Source organism: Halteromyces radiatus (assembly GCF_025201355.1).
Source record: "Halteromyces radiatus strain CBS 162.75 chromosome Unknown BX664scaffold_12, whole genome shotgun sequence".
Classification (NCBI taxonomy): Eukaryota; Fungi; Mucoromycota; class Mucoromycetes; order Mucorales; family Cunninghamellaceae; genus Halteromyces; species Halteromyces radiatus.
Window position 1 is genome coordinate 417,117 of NW_026251698.1, and position 18,517 is coordinate 435,633.

An 18,517-nucleotide genomic window follows, 5' to 3' on the forward strand; every position below is an offset into this window, starting at 1 on the left:
CTCTTCTTTATTTATTTTATTTTATTTTATTTTATTTATTTTCATCAAACTTACCTATTTACGTCCTTCATTTTTTATATACTGTTATTACACTCAAAATTATCTACTTTAAATTACAACAATAACTACGTGCCACCAGGTTGTTAAGATTTTGATTATTATTTCACGTACTCCAAATCCCACCTCACAGCATCGGTAAGAACGGAACCAACGGAACGCATATAATCATACATATATATATACTATGGATTCACAATATGATGAAGGCTTTGCATCATCATCATCTATGGAGGATGCCCAAACCAAAGATATCATTCGACGAAGGCGTGCACAATCATTACATCGTAAGAAACCATCCTTGACTTCATCGCGACTCCCTGCTGATCTTCTTCAAACATTCCCTGTTGATGCTCTCAAGATGGCTCTTATTGAACGTATTTTATGGTTATTATCTTTCTTGTGGACAGTTTGTCGCATGGTTTCTCTACCCAATTCTCCACTTAGTACAGGGGTTTTACTAGGTAATACTACTTATTACACGTAGAAATAGAAGAGTTTCTAATATGTTTGAATTATAGGTTGGACTACGTTGATTTTGACTGGTCTTAGTACATGTCATGCTTTTTCTCGTACCAAGAAATCAAAACAACATAATACAGCTGCATCACTTGATAAATCTTCCACTGAAACATCATCCGACGATTCTCCAAATTCTCCACTTTCACCAGCAGCAACAGTACAATTGGTGAACATTGGTGAAGGTGATCAACTCTTGCAATCTGATCGAAACAACAAAATAAAAGGATCGAAACTCAATCAGGTACCACTTTCAGTGATTCCACCAACCAATCGAATTTTTGGTGCTAGCAGAATGGCTTTTAGGTAAAAAAAAAAAAAATGTTGAATATAAAGTAGTTGTTAGCTATGTGTGTATATGTATGTATGATTTTAGTCTCATCAAATCTTTTTTTATATCTATATCTATAAATATCATATGTGATTACATAGATCCAATGCTGATGATGGATTATTATGTGGTGTACTACTCCTTCCTATTGTTGCGTGTGCTCAGTTGACTGGTGTCATCTATCAAAGAGATACGAATAACTTTCGTATAGGTAATAATAAAAAGCAATATGGATAGTAAATATCTTTTATTTAATCTTATCTTCTATGTAATCTTATCTTCTATCTATAGCATTGACTCAAGCCAAATTAGAATTGACTTTTTTGATGAGTCTAATTTTTCTTATTCTGGTCTCGGCTGATGGATTTTTACACCCTGTGAAACGAATGATAAGAAAACGTGGTCTATTTGTATCAAGTATATTGATTTCTGGCATCTTCACCTTTCTTATTACTCGATTAACGACTTTGACTCCAGTTCTTGGATATACACCTATCATCATGACGATTATCTCTGTGACTACATTCCAATGGTCTTTATATCTCTGTGTTGTGGCTCTCAAGCGGTGTTTTACCTTGGGTGAAATGTGCGTTATCTCTGAAGGTGCTGCGGTGATGGTACACAAAGTTCAAGAAATGGTTTATGCAACAGTAAAGAATTGACATTATACAAAAAAGTTTGAATTTCCTCTTCTTATAATACTGATTTTTTTTTAAAAAATAGTTTTATAGTGACAAGGTACCTGATTATATGAGCATGGAAGAAAACAAGCCAGAAACTATACTGATTCATGCAGTTGTCATGGGAATGTTGGTCATTGGTTTTTTATCTTATCCACTCCTACGACGTTCTCGTATTTTGGCTCAAAAACCGTATTGGAGATCCTCCACTTCTATTGACACACTGGTAGATATACAACGGCGCAAGGTTATGGTTGCGATTTCTTTTTATTGTCTTACTGCTACTATTATTGTGCTTGTTATCAGTCCTATTTGTGCGGCCATGTTACACCAAAATCCCTTTCTATGGTATAGTTCGAAAAAGAGAAATATGATTTTTCACTCATCTAATTCTTTTTATTATTGTAGGACACTTGAATTCTTATTCTCTTCTCCTCCTCGACTCTTTTTATGTATATATTGGACTATTGCTATTGGTATTACGGTGATTATCTGGGTTCTGTTATTAGATTTTCCAGCTAACGATGACCAACAACAACAAACTTTTTTTGCCTCATCAAAGCATTCACGAGCCAAACACTTGACAAGTGCGTTGAACAAGAAGCGAAAATTATTCCATGGTTTGGCCGTGGTTATGTTTGTTCCTGGGGTTTTGTTTGCCGTAAGTGGAAATATCGATATCTTTTGATTCTTAATCCATAAATACTAACTTCACATTCATTCTCTTGTCTCCATCGATTCAACAAAAAAAAAAAAATGGATAATATCAATCCTATAGAATTCATTCCTTCAGCTTGCCTTTGGTGTTGCTCTATCTTCGTTTATCTATTTAGAATTTCTTCGTTATTTCGCTGTTTGGCCGTATGGAAAAAATCTGCATATGTTCCTGACAGAATTTATCGACAATCGTGATTTAGGTCCTGTTATTCTGAGTCATATATATCTCTTGGTAGGCTGCGCCGTTCCAGTATGGCTAGGAAGGTGGGATGAGAAAAGATCTATGATTTCTTCGTTGTCTATTTACCAGATTTCTCTTTCTCTCTCTCTCTTTTTTTTTTTTTTTTTTTTTTTTTTTTTTTTTTTGATAGTTCAAGTATAATAGCAAGTTTATCAGGTATTTTATCCCTTGGATTCGGGGATGCTTTGGTAAGATAGAAATACCTTATTCAAGAAAATAATTTCGTTTGTGATTGACATGTGGCACTTTTTTTTTTTTTTTCCTTTTTCTTTTTTGTTCCATGTTAGGCTTCTATCGTTGGAAAGCGATTTGGACGATTTCAGTGGCCTGGGACGAAAAAGACGGTGGAAGGTACGTTGGCTTTTATCGTCACTGTGTATCTTAGTGCCTTGATCATTACCTATAGCTCAGCACTTATCAGCTTGGATGGTGTGTCAACGATTGTGGCTTCGGCTGGCCGAAGAGAATGGATTCAATACTTACTTGTAGTGACAATGACAGGTATTACTCTCCAAAAAAGACGGATTAGGAAATTGATATATGAACGTCTACGAAATAATATATACTGATTTTGATCTGATGATCTTCTATAGGTCTACTGGAAGCATTTTCATTTCAAAATGATAATATTATTATACCATTATACATGTATGCCCTTGTCGTCCAGTGTCAAATACTTAGTTGAAATCATAATATCAAACATACACATACATATGCACACACACACATTTCACATTATATTTTATCCCTCTCCATTCCCCAGCATTGATCTATATCTATCTTTGTTTAATACTTTTATCAATTCTACTACTACTACACTTCCTCTCGTTTAATAAAATCATTTTGAAAAATTTCTGTTTATCTATACCGATGCTGCCATTGATGGGAGACATCAACAAAGTATGATTTTTTTTTCCAAGTGACGATGATGAATAGTAAATGATGTATGATCGGAAAATGTTTCAATTTTGATGATTGTATAATGAATATAGTGAAAGATGGATGAATTTTGGATGAAGATATAATAAAGAAAGGATGATTGGATGATGGATGGTGTAACTACTATGTCACGAACAAAAAAATCAGTTCAATCATTTTCAAATTATCTGATTTCTGCATTAGAATGGCATATTTCGCCGTAAAACAAAAAGAACAAATACTTTATGTAAAAAGGAAATTGTAATGAAGTAGCAACATTAAAGGTAATCATCCATGTCAAAACGAAGAAGAAAGATCCATTAATGATACTAATAATGATAATAAGAAGAAAGGCGGGTAATAAGAATACTAAGGAAAAGTCAAGTCTTTAATCGTGGAGAATAATGTTGTAATGAAATAACAAAGTAAAAATAACATCAAATCAAAGATAAGCAGCAAAAAAAAAAAAAAAAAAAAAAAATAACACCACCATTTTCACTAATCTAATATAATTAATCTAAATGGTCTAACTGGACCCTTTGGGCAATTTGGTCTATATTGGAGAAGATACGTCGAGTCACATTTTCACCATGATTGGAAACAATTTGCAAAATATCCAACTACAGGAATACACAAGTAGTTAAAATAATAACAATAATAATAATAATAATAAAGAGAATTGAAATGTTAGTAACAAAGGCATCCAACATAATGCATAATTTATTTTTTCCTTCTTACCAATAAATCATGATTGCCAAGAATGTCTACATGTCTTGCTACCTTGGTCCCACCACGAAGATCACCCCTACTCATTCCTTCTTCATTTTTATATTCGCGAGCAATTATTTGAGTAAGACCAGGATTGTAAAGATCAGCATGTTTTGTCCATCCACCAGAAGGAGCACACATGTATCCGTTCGATATGATAGGAACTGTCCTGTCCCTAGATAGATATGAAACAAATATATATATATATATAAAATTAGAAATGATGACCAAAAAAGATAGATATATATTTTTTTTACCCATCAGTTTTCCTAATACCACCTTTGATGCGATGAGTAGCGTCCGATATAGATACATCAATTGTCAAAGGGACTGATCGACTAATACCAGTGTTATCCATCACCGCATTACGCACTCTACATACACCGCTAGTATTATCTTCTTCATCAGTTGTTGAATCTGTACCAGTGGGAGAGTAAAAGTAAGTTCTTTCTGTGGGTATACCGACACCATATAAACAGTATATTTTCATACTTGGAGCTATCATAAAAAAAAAAAAAGATTAGTAAAATATTTTTATTCTAGTATCTGTTTTTTATTTTCCTTTTCTTTCTGACCTTTGGGTAGTCGTGATTCGAGTGGGTTTGACCAGGTACGAGGAATATTATCATTTTCTTGTAGCTGTTGTTTCGAAGTCGATATACCAAAGGAGTAGTTGTTTTGTAGCATGTCGTTGAATTGTTGAGAAGAACTATTTTTCAAAAGGTTCATTGCCATATCCATAGTATGATTGAGTAACAAAGGATGATGAGAATCATCTACGAAGCTGCTATTGGCATCCTTGTTGGTGAGTTTGTCTGACGAAAAAGAAATGATATTGCCAAATGTTTGTAGAGAAGGATCATCCATTTCATCGTCAGGTGCACTAGTATCATTACCCCATATAATATCACCACCTTTTGGAAGAACAGCTGCTAATCCACTCCAATTTCGAGTCATATCAATACGTTCACCACGACAAAGAAGTCTATCGACCAAAGTATTTGCAAATTTACCAAGAGAGACAATATCATGATTTTCACCTAATATAAATAAATCAATAAATCAAATGATTCTTTTTGCATATCTTATTATTATTATTATTATTATTATTTTATTATTTTTTTTTTTTTTTACCTGTAAGCATGAATGTCAATGCTTTTGGAACACCTAATACACCACCATTAATATTAAGTAAACTTTCGATATGGTTTTCAGTCCATTGATCTCCACCTTGACCACCTTCAGACCATTCTGCCCATTTTAAAAAGTAATTCACTACCGAAGTTCCTAAAAGAATAATAATAATAATAATAATAATAATAATATAAGAATCAATTGATAAATAATAATAATAAAAAAAAAATACAAGATATACCCATTGAATGAGACATAAGTATTGTTTTTCGGCCAGTATGTTTTTTGTTTCGTTCAATGAGTTCTTTCAATTGGGAGAAATATTGATCACGTTCTTCAAGGGCACGTAATGATAAACGCCAGTCATATCCTGCCATATGCATATTACTTGTATCATATCCAATAACTGATAAATTTTCAATCACTTTTCCCCATACCCAAAAACTGTAATAAAGAATAAAGAAAAGGTTGGAATTGGTGGAGATTGAAAACATTTTATGCTTTTTTTTTTTTTTTTCTTTTTTTTTTTTTTTTTTTTTTTTGTTGTACCCAGGGAACAAATAATCCGATGCTGATAAACCTATATAAAAAGATCAGAATTGAATAAGATATCAATCAATTTGAAAATTTATTATTATTATTATTATTTTACCTGTAGTTGCTCTAAGTTTGATATCAGGAGGATCTTGACCAGTGATGGGATCCAATTTCATAAGCTCTATCCATGTTGATCTGTCTGATAATAATAATCGAAACATATCTATAGATCCAAAGATCTTCTTTCGATAATATGGCTTGGATTTACCAGTTGTTCCCCAACTTTCAATAGCAGAGGCTGTGAGACCAGGAATCATCACTACAGGGAAATGTGCCTTTAATTGATATTCGTCTCTATTCAATAATAAAAAAGGAATCAGTTAATTTTTTTTCCAATTTTTTTTTTGTATTATTACTTTAAAATAGAAGCAGGTAGAAAACGATCTTCATCAGGTTCTTGATCACTGCTAAGTTTATAAACACTACTGATTTTAGAAAATAAACCAGTCCTTCCAGCAGAACCAATTCTAGGTAAATGCGCTATATGATGTAAAAGATTACTCCATATACTTTTGGAACTATCCGATCGATCTGATTCTTCTGATATCACAGTAATCACTAGAGTAAAGATTATTAACCATAAAAACCATCTATTTAGGTTTGAATAGTATACTCTCCTGATATACTGATCATCCTCGTTCTTCCGTCTTTTTCCTTTGTTATCGATATACATAAGCAATCCCTTGTAAAATTAGTAAAAGGGAAGGGAAAAAAAATAATAACATATAATATATGGTCTCATTTGTAGTCTCATTCTTTCCTTCCATCATTCTCATCATCACATTTTTTCCGGCGGTAATTGAATGAGATCTTCATTTTTTTTTTTTATTGTGTTCCTTGAACTTCTTCGACACTGTGGTTACGGGATTTGAATTTTCCAGAAACTTTGAGGTGCACAATGATCACCTTTTTTTTTCTTTTTCTTCCGTTTTCCCTTCTTCATATATACTCTTACTTCTTTGATGCAATCACAGTATTTCCATGAACTTGACCATTGGAGAAGTACATCACAAAGACCTCAACCTTCTAGGTCCTTAGATCGTTCTACACCGAGTCCAACTATCCATCCTTCTTCACGATCACACCATAACCGTACTCAGTCTGCAACCAGTCCTGATCAAGATTTCTCTGATACCAAAATGAAACCATCTTATTTTGATAGAAATGGAGGAGGATGGCTTGAATCAAATCCAGTACAACTTACTTCGTCTATATCTTCACCGTCCTTTCCTCAAACGAATTCATCAGATAATGGTAAAAAAAAAAAAAAATAAAGAATAATAAAAAACATTCTTTTTTTTTTAATTCTTATTATTATTTTAATAGGACATACAAAAGAAATGCTCGGTGCTGTTTCTAATGAAGATATTCTTAAACTTACTCAACTTACAAATGAATTACCAGTATTATCAAGAAAACATAACCATATTCAGAAAACCCATAAACATCACAGAAATCGATCAAGTAAGTATATATATATATAATAAAACACTGTGAACTGAAATTATTATTCATTTTATATTAAGGTATGGAGAATGATGTTAGACCTGCTGCACCAGAACTTGTACAACCACAACCTCACAAAAGTCATATATCTAATGATTCTCGAATTACTGACACTGGATTTACTGATCTACTGAATCAAGATTTTATGAAGCCTTCAACTTCCGATACCGAAAACTCGGCCTTATTAACCATACCATCCAACAATCCTTCTACTATATCCACTGATACTGATGATAGTCAACTTTCTTGGAAAAATAATCAACGAACGAAACAACCTTCAACACAAGCAACTCATCCTCTCAGCATTTCTACTTCAACTCCGGATGTTATAATGCCTATGGAAACCAACAATAATAATAATAACAATCGTCGATCTTGGTATAAATCTCTGATGAAACGTGACAAAAAGGGAAAGAATAGATATGATGATCATCCTTTGAATCCTACTGGCGAATCTACACCTGAAACTGATTATGAAATAGATGATGAATCCAATGAACATTATACCTTACAACATCAACCAACTCTTGTGGACTCCAACTATGGTTATAACAACATTCGAAATAACACTCATCCAATTGTAGATAATACAATGATACCTTCAAATCGAAAACGTCCAGTTCATTCCCATTTATCTATCAAACGATTACGATTTCCATCACGACATCGACGGTCCTCATCAGCTTATCGAAATGATCACTCAGTATATAAAACCAACAATAATCATAGTGACTCTTATCAGAATGAATTGCATAGTCGTACAATGTCAAATCGAGGTGATCGGAAACTACGTTTACCATTTTATGGAAGGCGACATTCTTTTGACAATATGCGTGAATATGTTCATGTTGACGGTACACCGACTTCCACCACGGATTCTCGACTCAGTGCTGATAAACAAGAAAGCCATCATATCAGAACGACGCCAAGCTCTATCAATATGGACCACCAAGACGATACCCCAGCAGCATCAGCTTCTAATTCATCACCTTTGCTAACACCCTCTGTCACCGTACCTTATACAATGTCCCCTTCATGGCCCATCACAACCATACCACCGATTTCAGCTGTAACTTCGTTACACAACACCTCACCTGCTCAATCAACACCAGATACAGACGACATCACCAGCTCCACTCGTGGTGCCACCCAGTTTCACGATATACCTGATTCACCAATCCTAATCGAAAAGGATAACAACAATCATCAGCGATCTATGAACGATAATATCTCTCCCATTCAACAACAAGATATCGGACAACAACAACAACATTCCAAACAGATTTTTTATTTTGATTACCATTCTTTACCAAAGGATAGCGAAAATGGAGAACCAAAAGGTATCAAAGGATTGGTGAAGATGATGATTGACAACGGTTATGGTACACTGAAGGAAAGAAGGATCAAGCCTGCAAATGAAGACGAAAATCATGAAGAGGATGATGATGACGATGATGACAATGATGATGAGGATATGGAAACGGACAACGATGGTGATGAAGACAACGATAAGGATGATGATAATGACAACGCTGGCAAATCTAGCAAGAATGAGAGTAGCAGCTCTTTATCACCTATATTATCATCAAAAGTGATTACTGGAGATATATGGAACGACCCTTCAAGTACAAAATCTAGAACAAGACAAATAGGTATGGAAAATGACATGACAATATAAAAATAATTGAAAAAGTGAAAATATATATTCAATTATTTTATTTGGGTTTTTATATTATCTAGCTGAAATTCACGTGGATACTGAAAATGATGTTGGATTTGTCAAGTTTACTCAACTTCCTGATGAAACTTCACATTGCAAAGGTAATCATAGGCAAAAAAAAAAAAAAAAAAGATGGCGTGCGTACTGTATAAAAGGAAATTTTGGATGAAAGGTACAGAAAAACTCAATTCTCTTTCATTATCTTTTTTTTTTTTAGGTCGTTTGCTGAATCTCTATGTCTCTTTTTTATCAACCAACAAAACTGATGATCGATTGTAAGTAGAAACATAAACAAGGTTTTATATCTATAGAAGTCTATTATTGATCACTTTATATATATATAGTGTCATGAGTGTCCGTGACAATGAAGACTTGAGTAAAACAGTCAGTGATCGATTACTCTCATTGGATCCTTTTATTGATGAAGCCAAGGTACCAATAAAAAAAGAAAAAGAAAAAGAAAAAAAATACTGATTTTTTTTTTGTTGTTGTAATAAAGGCATTTTTGAGGGAACGAAAACAACAATATCGAGCGTTTGTTCCAATGGATGATTTACAACAACAACAACGTCGCGGATCAAGAAAGGGTTCAGATTCAGATACAAGTGGGGTCCGATTTACCAATGGTGATGCATCAAGTCGATCATCCTCATCATCCTCACTTTTGACACCTACGACAACTCAGCAACGACTAGATAGTACCTCCTCATCGACAACACCTATACGTCCAGCCTCGCTTTCATCATCTCATCGTAGTTTATCATCCTCTTTACAGTTATCTCAACATTCATTATGGAATTATGTACCTTATCAGGAATACAATGCATATGAATATCGACAAGATCAATTGAAGGTAGCAGTAGCTGATTTACGTCGCGGTATGGACGATATAAAGCGATCATTGGAAAGTACTGAAGGCATGATACGTGGTGTACAGATTGATATGAATGACACCAAAGCAAAGATGGATACTTATTTAAAAGATGTACCGGAAACCCATTACTCAGAGGTTAGTATATACATGTTGAGTTAAAAGAACTATCTAATGATCATTTTACATATTTTTTTTTTGTTTAGTTGAAACGTTTAGAAGTCAGTATAGAATCTATTTTGGCTAATCGTGCAAAAAGTCGAGGAATGGAACTTTTATATTGGTTGTTGACAGCACTTTTGACAGGTAAAAAAAAAAAAAGAAAAAAGAAAAGAAGAATTCTCACAGTTATTGTTTTAGGTTGTGCATTTTTGATATGGGCTGTGATATGTATTTTGAAATTGGGTCAGACAGCTATCTCATTCCCTAGGAAAATGATCAAGGCATTCAATGAACATATGGCGGAACGGAACGAAGTAGTAAAACAGGCTGGTATGCGTATTGTGGCCAAAGGGGCAGACCGTCCTCCTTCTTTACCTTCCTCTTCTCGGACATCCATGGTTCCCACATCCTCTTCTTCTTCTTCTATGATTGATAATACGGTACATTCTACAAGTAATCGGCGTAGATCCTCGTCTTCTCAGCGGATTTCCGCTCCAAAATAACTTTATTATATGTGTTATATTATTTTTATTCTTATACCTTCTCTTATATTCCTTATTTCTATAATAAACTATTTTGAATCTAATGCTTTTATTATTTATTCTCTTTTTTTATTTATGCTGATTACATGAACCCTTTTGAGCAAACTACAAAACTGTTAAGCGGAATTTCAATGGCGTCATACAACATTCGTTCCAGGCTCGCCAATCCAGATAATATCCTTTTCTCTCTTCCTTCTTTTTTTTTTTGTCTCTTTTTATTATACATATATATATATATATACTTTATATATTTATATTTTTAGCTTTATACCATCAAAATTTCAATATACACACTATAGAATGACTGAAGAAGGTGCCTCTGAAAGTAAGTTGCAACATTATCTCGTTGGATGAAACTTTTTTTTTTTGACTTGTATCTTTTTACCGTGTCTATTAGATGAACTCATGTTAGCTGCTTGTAGAAACGACCAAGAAGATGTATTGGAAGGCATCTTGGAAGGGGAAAACTATGATATTGGTTATACTGATGGTGCTGGGAATACTGCTGCTCATCTTGCGTAAGTAATAAATGAGAAAAGAAAAGGGACAAATGGAAACAATGGGACAAGAAGGACTGATTCATTCCTTTTTTTTTTTTTTTTTTTTTTGATGGTGGATAGAGCAAAGTCTGGTGCTTTAGGATGTCTTGAACTTTTGGTCAATTTGGATGATATTGATTTGAATATCCAAAACCGTATGGAAGGTTATACACCACTACACTATGCTGTTGAATATCAAGACAAGGATGAAGATTTAGCATATGCAATGGTGGATATTTTATTACAAGGCGGGGCTGACATCAAGTAAGTTTTGCATCAATTCTCTCTCTCTTTTTTTTTTATTGCATTATTTATTAAAAAAAATCCATATTATAGAATTGAAAATCGAAACAAACTTACTCCAATCATGATGGTCCATTCCAAGAATAAAGATCTTCGTGATTTACTCTCTCAATCTGTGGCTGTATATCAAGTGGTAAGAAAAAAAAAGTAGTTGAATATGATGAAAAGGAAATAGATAACTCATATATCGCTTTTGGTACCTGTCTGTGTTGATTGATTTAGGATGAAGATGATATTGCCAATGATGATGAATATGGATCAAGTGATGGAGAACCTAGTGATTAGTCTCTTTTTTTTTTTTTTTTTTTTTTTTTTTTTAGTATAGATGATTTGAATCTCTCTTCTTCTTTGTTGATTAAAATAAAGTGATTATTCTTTATATACAAATGATTTCAAATACACATTTTATAGTTATTCAAAGTAGTACTTCAATGGTGTCAATGGATTTGCCTGTGAGGTTAGTAGTGTTTTTTCTAAGCTCACCTCATACCGTCTTGGTGAATGTAATGCCATGTGTCTCCTCCGATACCTGTTTTGGGTTCAATAATAGTCTATTTGACAGTTGATCGTTTTCAGGTATAACATATATTTATATATAAAATGATGATCTTATTCTTTTTTTTTTTCTTTCTTTTTTTCTTTCCTTTTTTCTTTCCTTCTTTCTTTCTCTCTCTCTTTTTTTTTTTTCTAATATACCTTACTATGCCAGTTCTTCTCTTTCTATTATCCTCTATATCCGTTTACACGGTTTCATGTTCGTTCTAGACGAATATAAATAAAATATGCTTACTATCAAAGAAAGAGCGTAGTTTGAACCATGATTTAGAAGAAATTCATCCATATTTTCAATATTCATAATAAACAAGACGATGATAATAATAATAATAATATAGAAAAATGATAAAGACTGATAAATCCGATGATTGTTGTACGATAAGGAAATTAGGATGGTGTAAAACACATTTCACGTTCCTTTATTTAGAGAAGTAGTAAGATGTGGACCAATCAAACCATATATGGGTCGGAGACGAACCTTAATCTTTTTGTCTCCCCCCATTTCAAAATCAAATGGGAGGATTAGAATATTTTGTGTGGGCAGGAAAGTAAAGCTGAGAGACAGAGAGAGAGCATTGGGCGAGCTTAAAAGAAGTAGTTAGAGGAAGAAGTATGTCAGTAGTTGGACAGTTATGCATGAATTCTTTTCTTTGACTCTTTTCTTTACTTTTTCTTTAACTTTGTATCTCTTTTCGAAACAAGAAATGATTCTAGAGTGGAACAAAGATAGGATTATCGTCGGAAATAGAGGGAAGTAACCGATTTTTTCATCAAATGCTGAGATGGTGGATGGTTTGCTATCCTCAGACCAGTAAACCTTTCATATTACTCGAATGAATGGATTTTTTTTTCCACATGACGTATAAGGTATCGTTTTCTTTTTCTTATAAAATAGTTGATTTTTTTTCTTTTTCTTCTACTTCTTCTTCTTCTTTTTTTTTTTTTTTTTCATCATCATCTTGACCTTGTCATTCAATTTCTGTCTCTTCAATCATTGGATCAGAAAAATAGTGTATCCCCATATTCGGATTTATATCATCTTCATTTTATCACACTGGCTGTATTCAAACCAAATATCATAACCATTCCATTTACTATGGTATCTAATAATCAACAATCAAGTCGTAGTCCTTCTACTCAACAACATCATCAACCTATTTTACTCTCTCGTGCTGATACTCTTCCTTTTCAACCAATAATGACTCCTCCTCCTACTATTTTGGCTTCTGATGATGATGATGATGATGATGATGATTCTATTTTAGTGAAAAAAGATAAACGTAAAAGAGATGAAACTAATGATGATGCAGCTTTGAATGAAAAAAGTGCCAAAGTGCCTATGCATGGTAAGAATCACCTTTTTTTTTTCTCTTACCGCCTTTGTTTATTTTCTTGATTATTTATTTATTTTCTCTTTTCCTTTTCCTTTTTCTTTTCTTTTTCTTTTTTTTATTATTATTTTCTATTATTATTCCTGTTGTTATTGTTATTAGAACACCCAAGTCAAAACCAATCTTTTTCTCTAGAAGACGAAGAAGAAAGTCAAGGTAAGAAGGAATACTATTTGACTGTGTCAGTTTTTACTTTATACAAGGATATGAATGTGCTTTTTTTTTTTTGGTTTTTTACAGATAGCGATGATATTCATTCTGCTTCCTCAAACAGCAAGAAACCTGGACGAAAACCTCTAGCTGACGAAGAACCTTCTGAAGTATGTAGTATTATTATCAACAAAAACGTTATGCAATGATATGTACTTACTTTTTTTTTTTTTTTTTTTTTTTTAAAAAAATAAGGATGGTGATCCAAAAGTGAAACGAAAGGCTCAAAATCGTGCAGCTCAACGTGCTTTCCGTGAAAGAAAAGAACGTTATGTCAAGGAATTAGAATCAAAACTTAAACATGTTCAAGATGCTCATACTATGGCAACTAATCAATTATTTCAAGAAAATCATTATTTGCGATCCATTATCTATCGTTTGGAAACTGAAAATGTGGCTCTTAAAGGTATCCATATCCAACATGGTCCTCTCTCCGGTAAACCAGTACAGGAATGGGTAGAAGCACTACAACGACATCACAACAATTTCCTGGTGAAAATATAACATCTGGATTATCATCATCAACAACAGCAGCAGCTATATCAAGTCCTATCCTAATGCCTTCATTACCAATGACAGCAACTGTTTTTCATCATCATCCTCTTCAGCAACAAACAATGATATCATTGCCATCATCTCTATCCACAACCTCTGTCACTAGTAAACCAACATCATCCATAAAGGTTGCCAATTCAGTAACATCACCGTCGCCACCACTTTCATCAACATCTTCAACACCATCCATGCAACCAATTCAACCAGCTCCCGCACAAAGAGTTCAATATACCTTTTCTATCAGTACACCTGATACATTACGAAGTCGTCAAAAGCAACGACAACAATCATCCAGTCCTTCTCCTCCATTGGCACCCAAACAAAAGCATTCACCTGTGGAACTTGTTAGACTTTATCCAAATGAACATTCTACCGTGACATCCAATGCTTCATCATCATCATCACCAAGTTCTCCATCATCTTCTGCACAACAACCTTCATCTCCAACATCCTCCGTATCTGCATCCACACATACATCTGCTCAAACACCAACGATGGATTGTCAATTATTTTGTGACAAATTGCAAGAAGTATGTACACACGCATTCGACCAGTTGTTATCTGAACCATTGTTTGATACTACAGGTGGACTCAATGAATCCCTTGGTTTCCCTCATTTGGATGAAGAACATCCTTTGATTCATCACACACCTTCATCTACTTCAAATCAACAGCATTCACCCTGTATCAGTGATGATCATCCTACCAAGTTTCTTTCTTGTCAAGAAATCTGGGAGAGATTACATCGACATGCACGTTTTCCTCAGTATTCATCGGATCAATTGTTTTCCATGGTCAAATCAATGGCAAAATGTACCCATTTAGGCCCAGTGTTGACGGAACAAGATATCAAGATCATCATCCATAAAATGGATCAAGGTTGTCTTTAGTGTATTTATTTTTTCTTTTTTTTTTGTATTATATATATATTATCATTCATTTTTTTTATTGACTTTTATCTTTAATGTATGTTATTCATCTCTTTATGTATTTTATTCCATTTATCAATATAATAAAACCAGGCAAACAGTATAATGATTTTGCTGCTTTTTTTTTTTTTTTTTTTACTAACCTATCGTATGGGGGGAATCCAACTTAAAATCAAAGAGAATTTCATTGGATGGGAATCAGGGTCAAATAGACAATATTGTGTCACAGTTAGGTGAGGTTAGTAAAGTTAATGATAGGATTTGATAGGCCTTGTTGCATTGAACTACCGACGGTTATCCTCATTTTTGTACCTAATCCTTTTTCAAATACACCCCCGTGTGAAAAATTATCAGGGCTACCGCTTTTAAAAAGATGAAAAGAGAGAAAACAAAAAAAAAATAAAACTGGAAATTCAGTCTGTTTTGAATCTTTTTTTTTTATTTTTTTTTATTTGATATACAAAAAATGTGGAGAAGATCATTCATGATGGGATTTTTTTTTTAACCGAAAAAAAAAAAAACGAGTTGGTGTGATAGTGGGAGGATCATCGAACTCAATCGTACTACACCTTAAGTACAAAGAATCTCGGATCAATCTGAAAGAACCTTTGTTAATAGAAATGGATCATCATCCAACCAACACATCAAAGATCTTCCTTCAATCTAATAATAATAATAATAAAAAAAGATGGGTAGTTTTATTCAGTTCAAAAAAAAAAAATAAACAAAGGGTATGATTTTTATATAATGTAGATAAAACAAAGATGGGTAAAGATACTAATGAGAGAGAAAAGAAAGATCATCCTTGATTGCATTCCAAGTTGTCATTTTTTGGCTTCCTTCCTTTTTTCTTCCTTCCGTTTTGATTTCCATGAGAGGTACAATCAGTTTCCGATTTCATCGTCAAATTTGATATCTTCTTCTTTTTCCTTTTCTTCGTGTCCAAAAAAGATCGTTCATCATCATCATCATCTTCTTCTTCTTCTTCTTCTTCTTCAGATTTGATTTTGATAAGAGAGGATGTTGTTGTAGGACGGCGATAAGTAGAGATCCAACTATACAGCAAGGTCGAATGAAGTTGAAGAACATCTTCTTGACGAGCTTTTGCTAATTGTCGAGTAATGGTGGCCGATCGTTCAATATTTTCAGGCGAGATAAAGTCGTAAGCACATTTGATAGCACTTTGGTAATTGGCAACTTGATGGGCACAACCTGCTGGAATATACACGGCATCACCAGGATTTTGATATATACGCCAAGATTGAATACCATATTCCCGTTTCAGTCTTTCCAAAAGATCTTCCGTCAAGTATATCCATTGGCTATGTACAGGGTCTTTTGTCTTTTTTTCTGATGAAATGATGGTTGACTGTTTCAATTCTGATGGTGATGATGATGTTGGTGTGCTTGATGATGATGGTAATGGTGATGATGATGATGATCCTGGTGATGATGATGATGGTGCTAATGTTGGTGTAGATGAGGATGATGTTGGAGTTGAATACAAAAAATGAGCTGTATGAGATGGTGATGATGGTCGAGGTCGTACTGATTTGGACATCATGGATGGTTCTACAAATGATTCACCTTTTTCTCTAAGCAGTTGAGTCAAAAATTGTCGTAAAACAGGAAGATCATCAAAAGCAAATACGTCCCATACCGCTGCTGCTGGTCCAGGCGAAGATGATACCCCAATATCGTACTTTTTATTGTTGTTGGCATTGATATCCATCGGTTGAGAATGACACATAACATTGACGGCGTCAGTCATATCACAATGTAGATTAGTTGTACCCACTGTTGTCATTCCATCTGTGAAATCCAAACCATAAGCAATAAACATTTTGGGTCCCAAATCTGGTTTGATGAATTCTTGAGGTAATCGATTCGACAAGTTGAAGACACCATTCACACCACAATATTCATTCATTGGTAACATTGACATAAAATCTTCGTACCACCGTGGGCAAACTTTTGCAAATTCCGATTGAGGTGGCCAATCCTTGATCTTGAGTACAGGTTTCTTTTGATGATCCATATACCCCTTGAAAAAATCCTTGATTTTCATGTTGTTCACTTTCATAGTATGACAGTCAATAGCCTCAATCATATCATTACCGTATAAGGAGCAGAATGTTTGAGGGCTCCAATCCGTTTTGCTCAATTCCATTACATCTTGAATAATCGCTGGTTTGCCTTTTCGCCAGTAATGTTGAAAGATGTCCAAAGTAATGTCTTTTTGAGATATAACCAATAGTTGCTTTTGTTGTTGTTCTTGATATGATGAATCCAATCCATTACATATATTTAATTGTGATGAAAGATGGTGGTAATAAACAAGGTGATTATTGCTTTTTCTTTGTGATGGCCATGGAGGAGACGTATTCGATGTAAATGAAAGTGATGCTGGTGTCATAATAGGTGAAGAAGATGGAGAAGAAGCTGAGTGAGATGCGTAAACTGGATGGTTGGTGATAGGAGAGGACGAGATAAAACACTTGCTAGGTAAGTTCATACTTGTTTGCAGACGAAGACTCCACAAGGTATTCAGGTTGTACTTGACAATTGGGATAAATTGGTCTTTGGTATGTCGTCTACCTAAGGTACATATAGTTGGATCATCATCATTATCATTGTTGAGATCGGTGCCATTATCTGTATTGCTGCTATTCCAATATGTGCTTTCGTCGTAACAGCCAACACAGCGATCCACACCACATATACTACACATAAAATGAACATTGAAGATGCTGGTTAGACAATAGTCGCATGTGTGTCTAGCGTTCGTGGAGGGTAATCGTCTTCGATAGCGGCCTTCTGTCTTGTTCATCCAGTCGATTTCTCTGTCAAGTAGTCGTTTCACTGTAGGTCTGATTGTTTCTCTAACATACTGGCGTTGTTCTTTCGTCATAAGAGGTATATTCATGGATGGAAGGATCTTGAGAGGGATACCAAGAGATTTGCTGGAAACAAAACACCATTCGACGGTCTTCTTTCCTCGTTGTTTGAAGGCACGGATATTGCGGAATCGACAAGTTTCGTGATCATTTTTTCCAACAGCTTGTAAGCAAGAAAGACAAGGATTGGGATAGTGTTTGCAATCGTCATGAGCACACCGTTTTCGTTGAATTGTCAGAGAGTACTTGCTGTTATCATTGGAAGAAATATCATTTGTTGCAGGATAATCATGAAAATCAACCATGAAAAAGAACGGAGAAAAAAAAAAAAATAGCAAGCTTTTTAGAAAAAAAAAAAAAAAAAAAAAGGAAAAA

At 34.0% G+C, this 18,517-nt stretch overlaps 6 protein-coding genes across 6 annotated transcripts; 4 read left to right on the forward strand and 2 right to left on the reverse strand.

Annotated features, from left to right (window-relative positions):
* The first annotated feature begins 34 nt into the window (after window positions 1–34).
* On the forward strand, window positions 35–3,406 carry BX664DRAFT_344201 (uncharacterized protein). Its single transcript, XM_051547435.1, has 10 exons — window positions 35–521; window positions 579–882; window positions 1,009–1,118; window positions 1,199–1,557; window positions 1,631–1,935; window positions 1,996–2,248; window positions 2,366–2,568; window positions 2,676–2,733; window positions 2,833–3,046; window positions 3,139–3,406. The coding sequence occupies exons 1-10, from the start codon at window positions 245–247 to the stop codon at window positions 3,228–3,230; spliced, it is 2,175 nt and encodes a 724-aa protein (XP_051395892.1). The 5' UTR covers window positions 35–244; the 3' UTR covers window positions 3,231–3,406.
* Window positions 3,407–3,940: 534 nt separating this feature from the next.
* Window positions 3,941–6,543, reverse strand: BX664DRAFT_362817 (Lecithin:cholesterol/phospholipid:diacylglycerol acyltransferase; the record flags this gene model as incomplete). The annotated part of the gene is made up of 10 exons (XM_051548339.1): window positions 3,941–4,083; window positions 4,202–4,406; window positions 4,489–4,729; window positions 4,807–5,271; window positions 5,366–5,518; window positions 5,607–5,809; window positions 5,915–5,945; window positions 6,018–6,256; window positions 6,319–6,442; window positions 6,513–6,543. 10 exons carry the CDS (start codon window positions 6,541–6,543, stop codon window positions 3,976–3,978), a joined length of 1,800 nt encoding a protein of 599 aa, XP_051395893.1. The 3' UTR covers window positions 3,941–3,975.
* A 356-nt stretch (window positions 6,544–6,899) lies between these two features.
* On the forward strand, window positions 6,900–10,814 carry BX664DRAFT_344205 (uncharacterized protein). The gene is made up of 8 exons (XM_051547436.1): window positions 6,900–7,216; window positions 7,289–7,426; window positions 7,489–9,120; window positions 9,209–9,289; window positions 9,406–9,463; window positions 9,533–9,620; window positions 9,688–10,197; window positions 10,266–10,814. Exons 1-8 carry the CDS (start codon window positions 6,925–6,927, stop codon window positions 10,722–10,724), a joined length of 3,258 nt encoding a protein of 1,085 aa, XP_051395894.1. The 5' UTR covers window positions 6,900–6,924; the 3' UTR covers window positions 10,725–10,814.
* A 145-nt stretch (window positions 10,815–10,959) lies between these two features.
* BX664DRAFT_344207 (ankyrin) lies at window positions 10,960–11,890 on the forward strand. Its single transcript, XM_051547437.1, has 4 exons — window positions 10,960–11,088; window positions 11,161–11,281; window positions 11,384–11,566; window positions 11,639–11,890. The coding sequence occupies exons 1-4, from the start codon at window positions 11,064–11,066 to the stop codon at window positions 11,754–11,756; spliced, it is 447 nt and encodes a 148-aa protein (XP_051395895.1). The 5' UTR covers window positions 10,960–11,063; the 3' UTR covers window positions 11,757–11,890.
* Window positions 11,891–13,256: 1,366 nt separating this feature from the next.
* BX664DRAFT_344209 (uncharacterized protein) lies at window positions 13,257–15,365 on the forward strand (the record flags this gene model as incomplete). The annotated part of the gene is made up of 5 exons (XM_051547438.1): window positions 13,257–13,506; window positions 13,654–13,707; window positions 13,792–13,871; window positions 13,957–14,197; window positions 14,293–15,365. 5 exons carry the CDS (start codon window positions 13,257–13,259, stop codon window positions 15,204–15,206), a joined length of 1,539 nt encoding a protein of 512 aa, XP_051395896.1. The 3' UTR covers window positions 15,207–15,365.
* Window positions 15,366–15,879: 514 nt separating this feature from the next.
* BX664DRAFT_344211 (uncharacterized protein) lies at window positions 15,880–18,500 on the reverse strand. Its single transcript, XM_051547439.1, has one exon. It carries the CDS (start codon window positions 18,445–18,447, stop codon window positions 16,045–16,047), a length of 2,403 nt encoding a protein of 800 aa, XP_051395897.1. The 5' UTR covers window positions 18,448–18,500; the 3' UTR covers window positions 15,880–16,044.
* Between the last annotated feature and the right edge of the window lie 17 nt (window positions 18,501–18,517).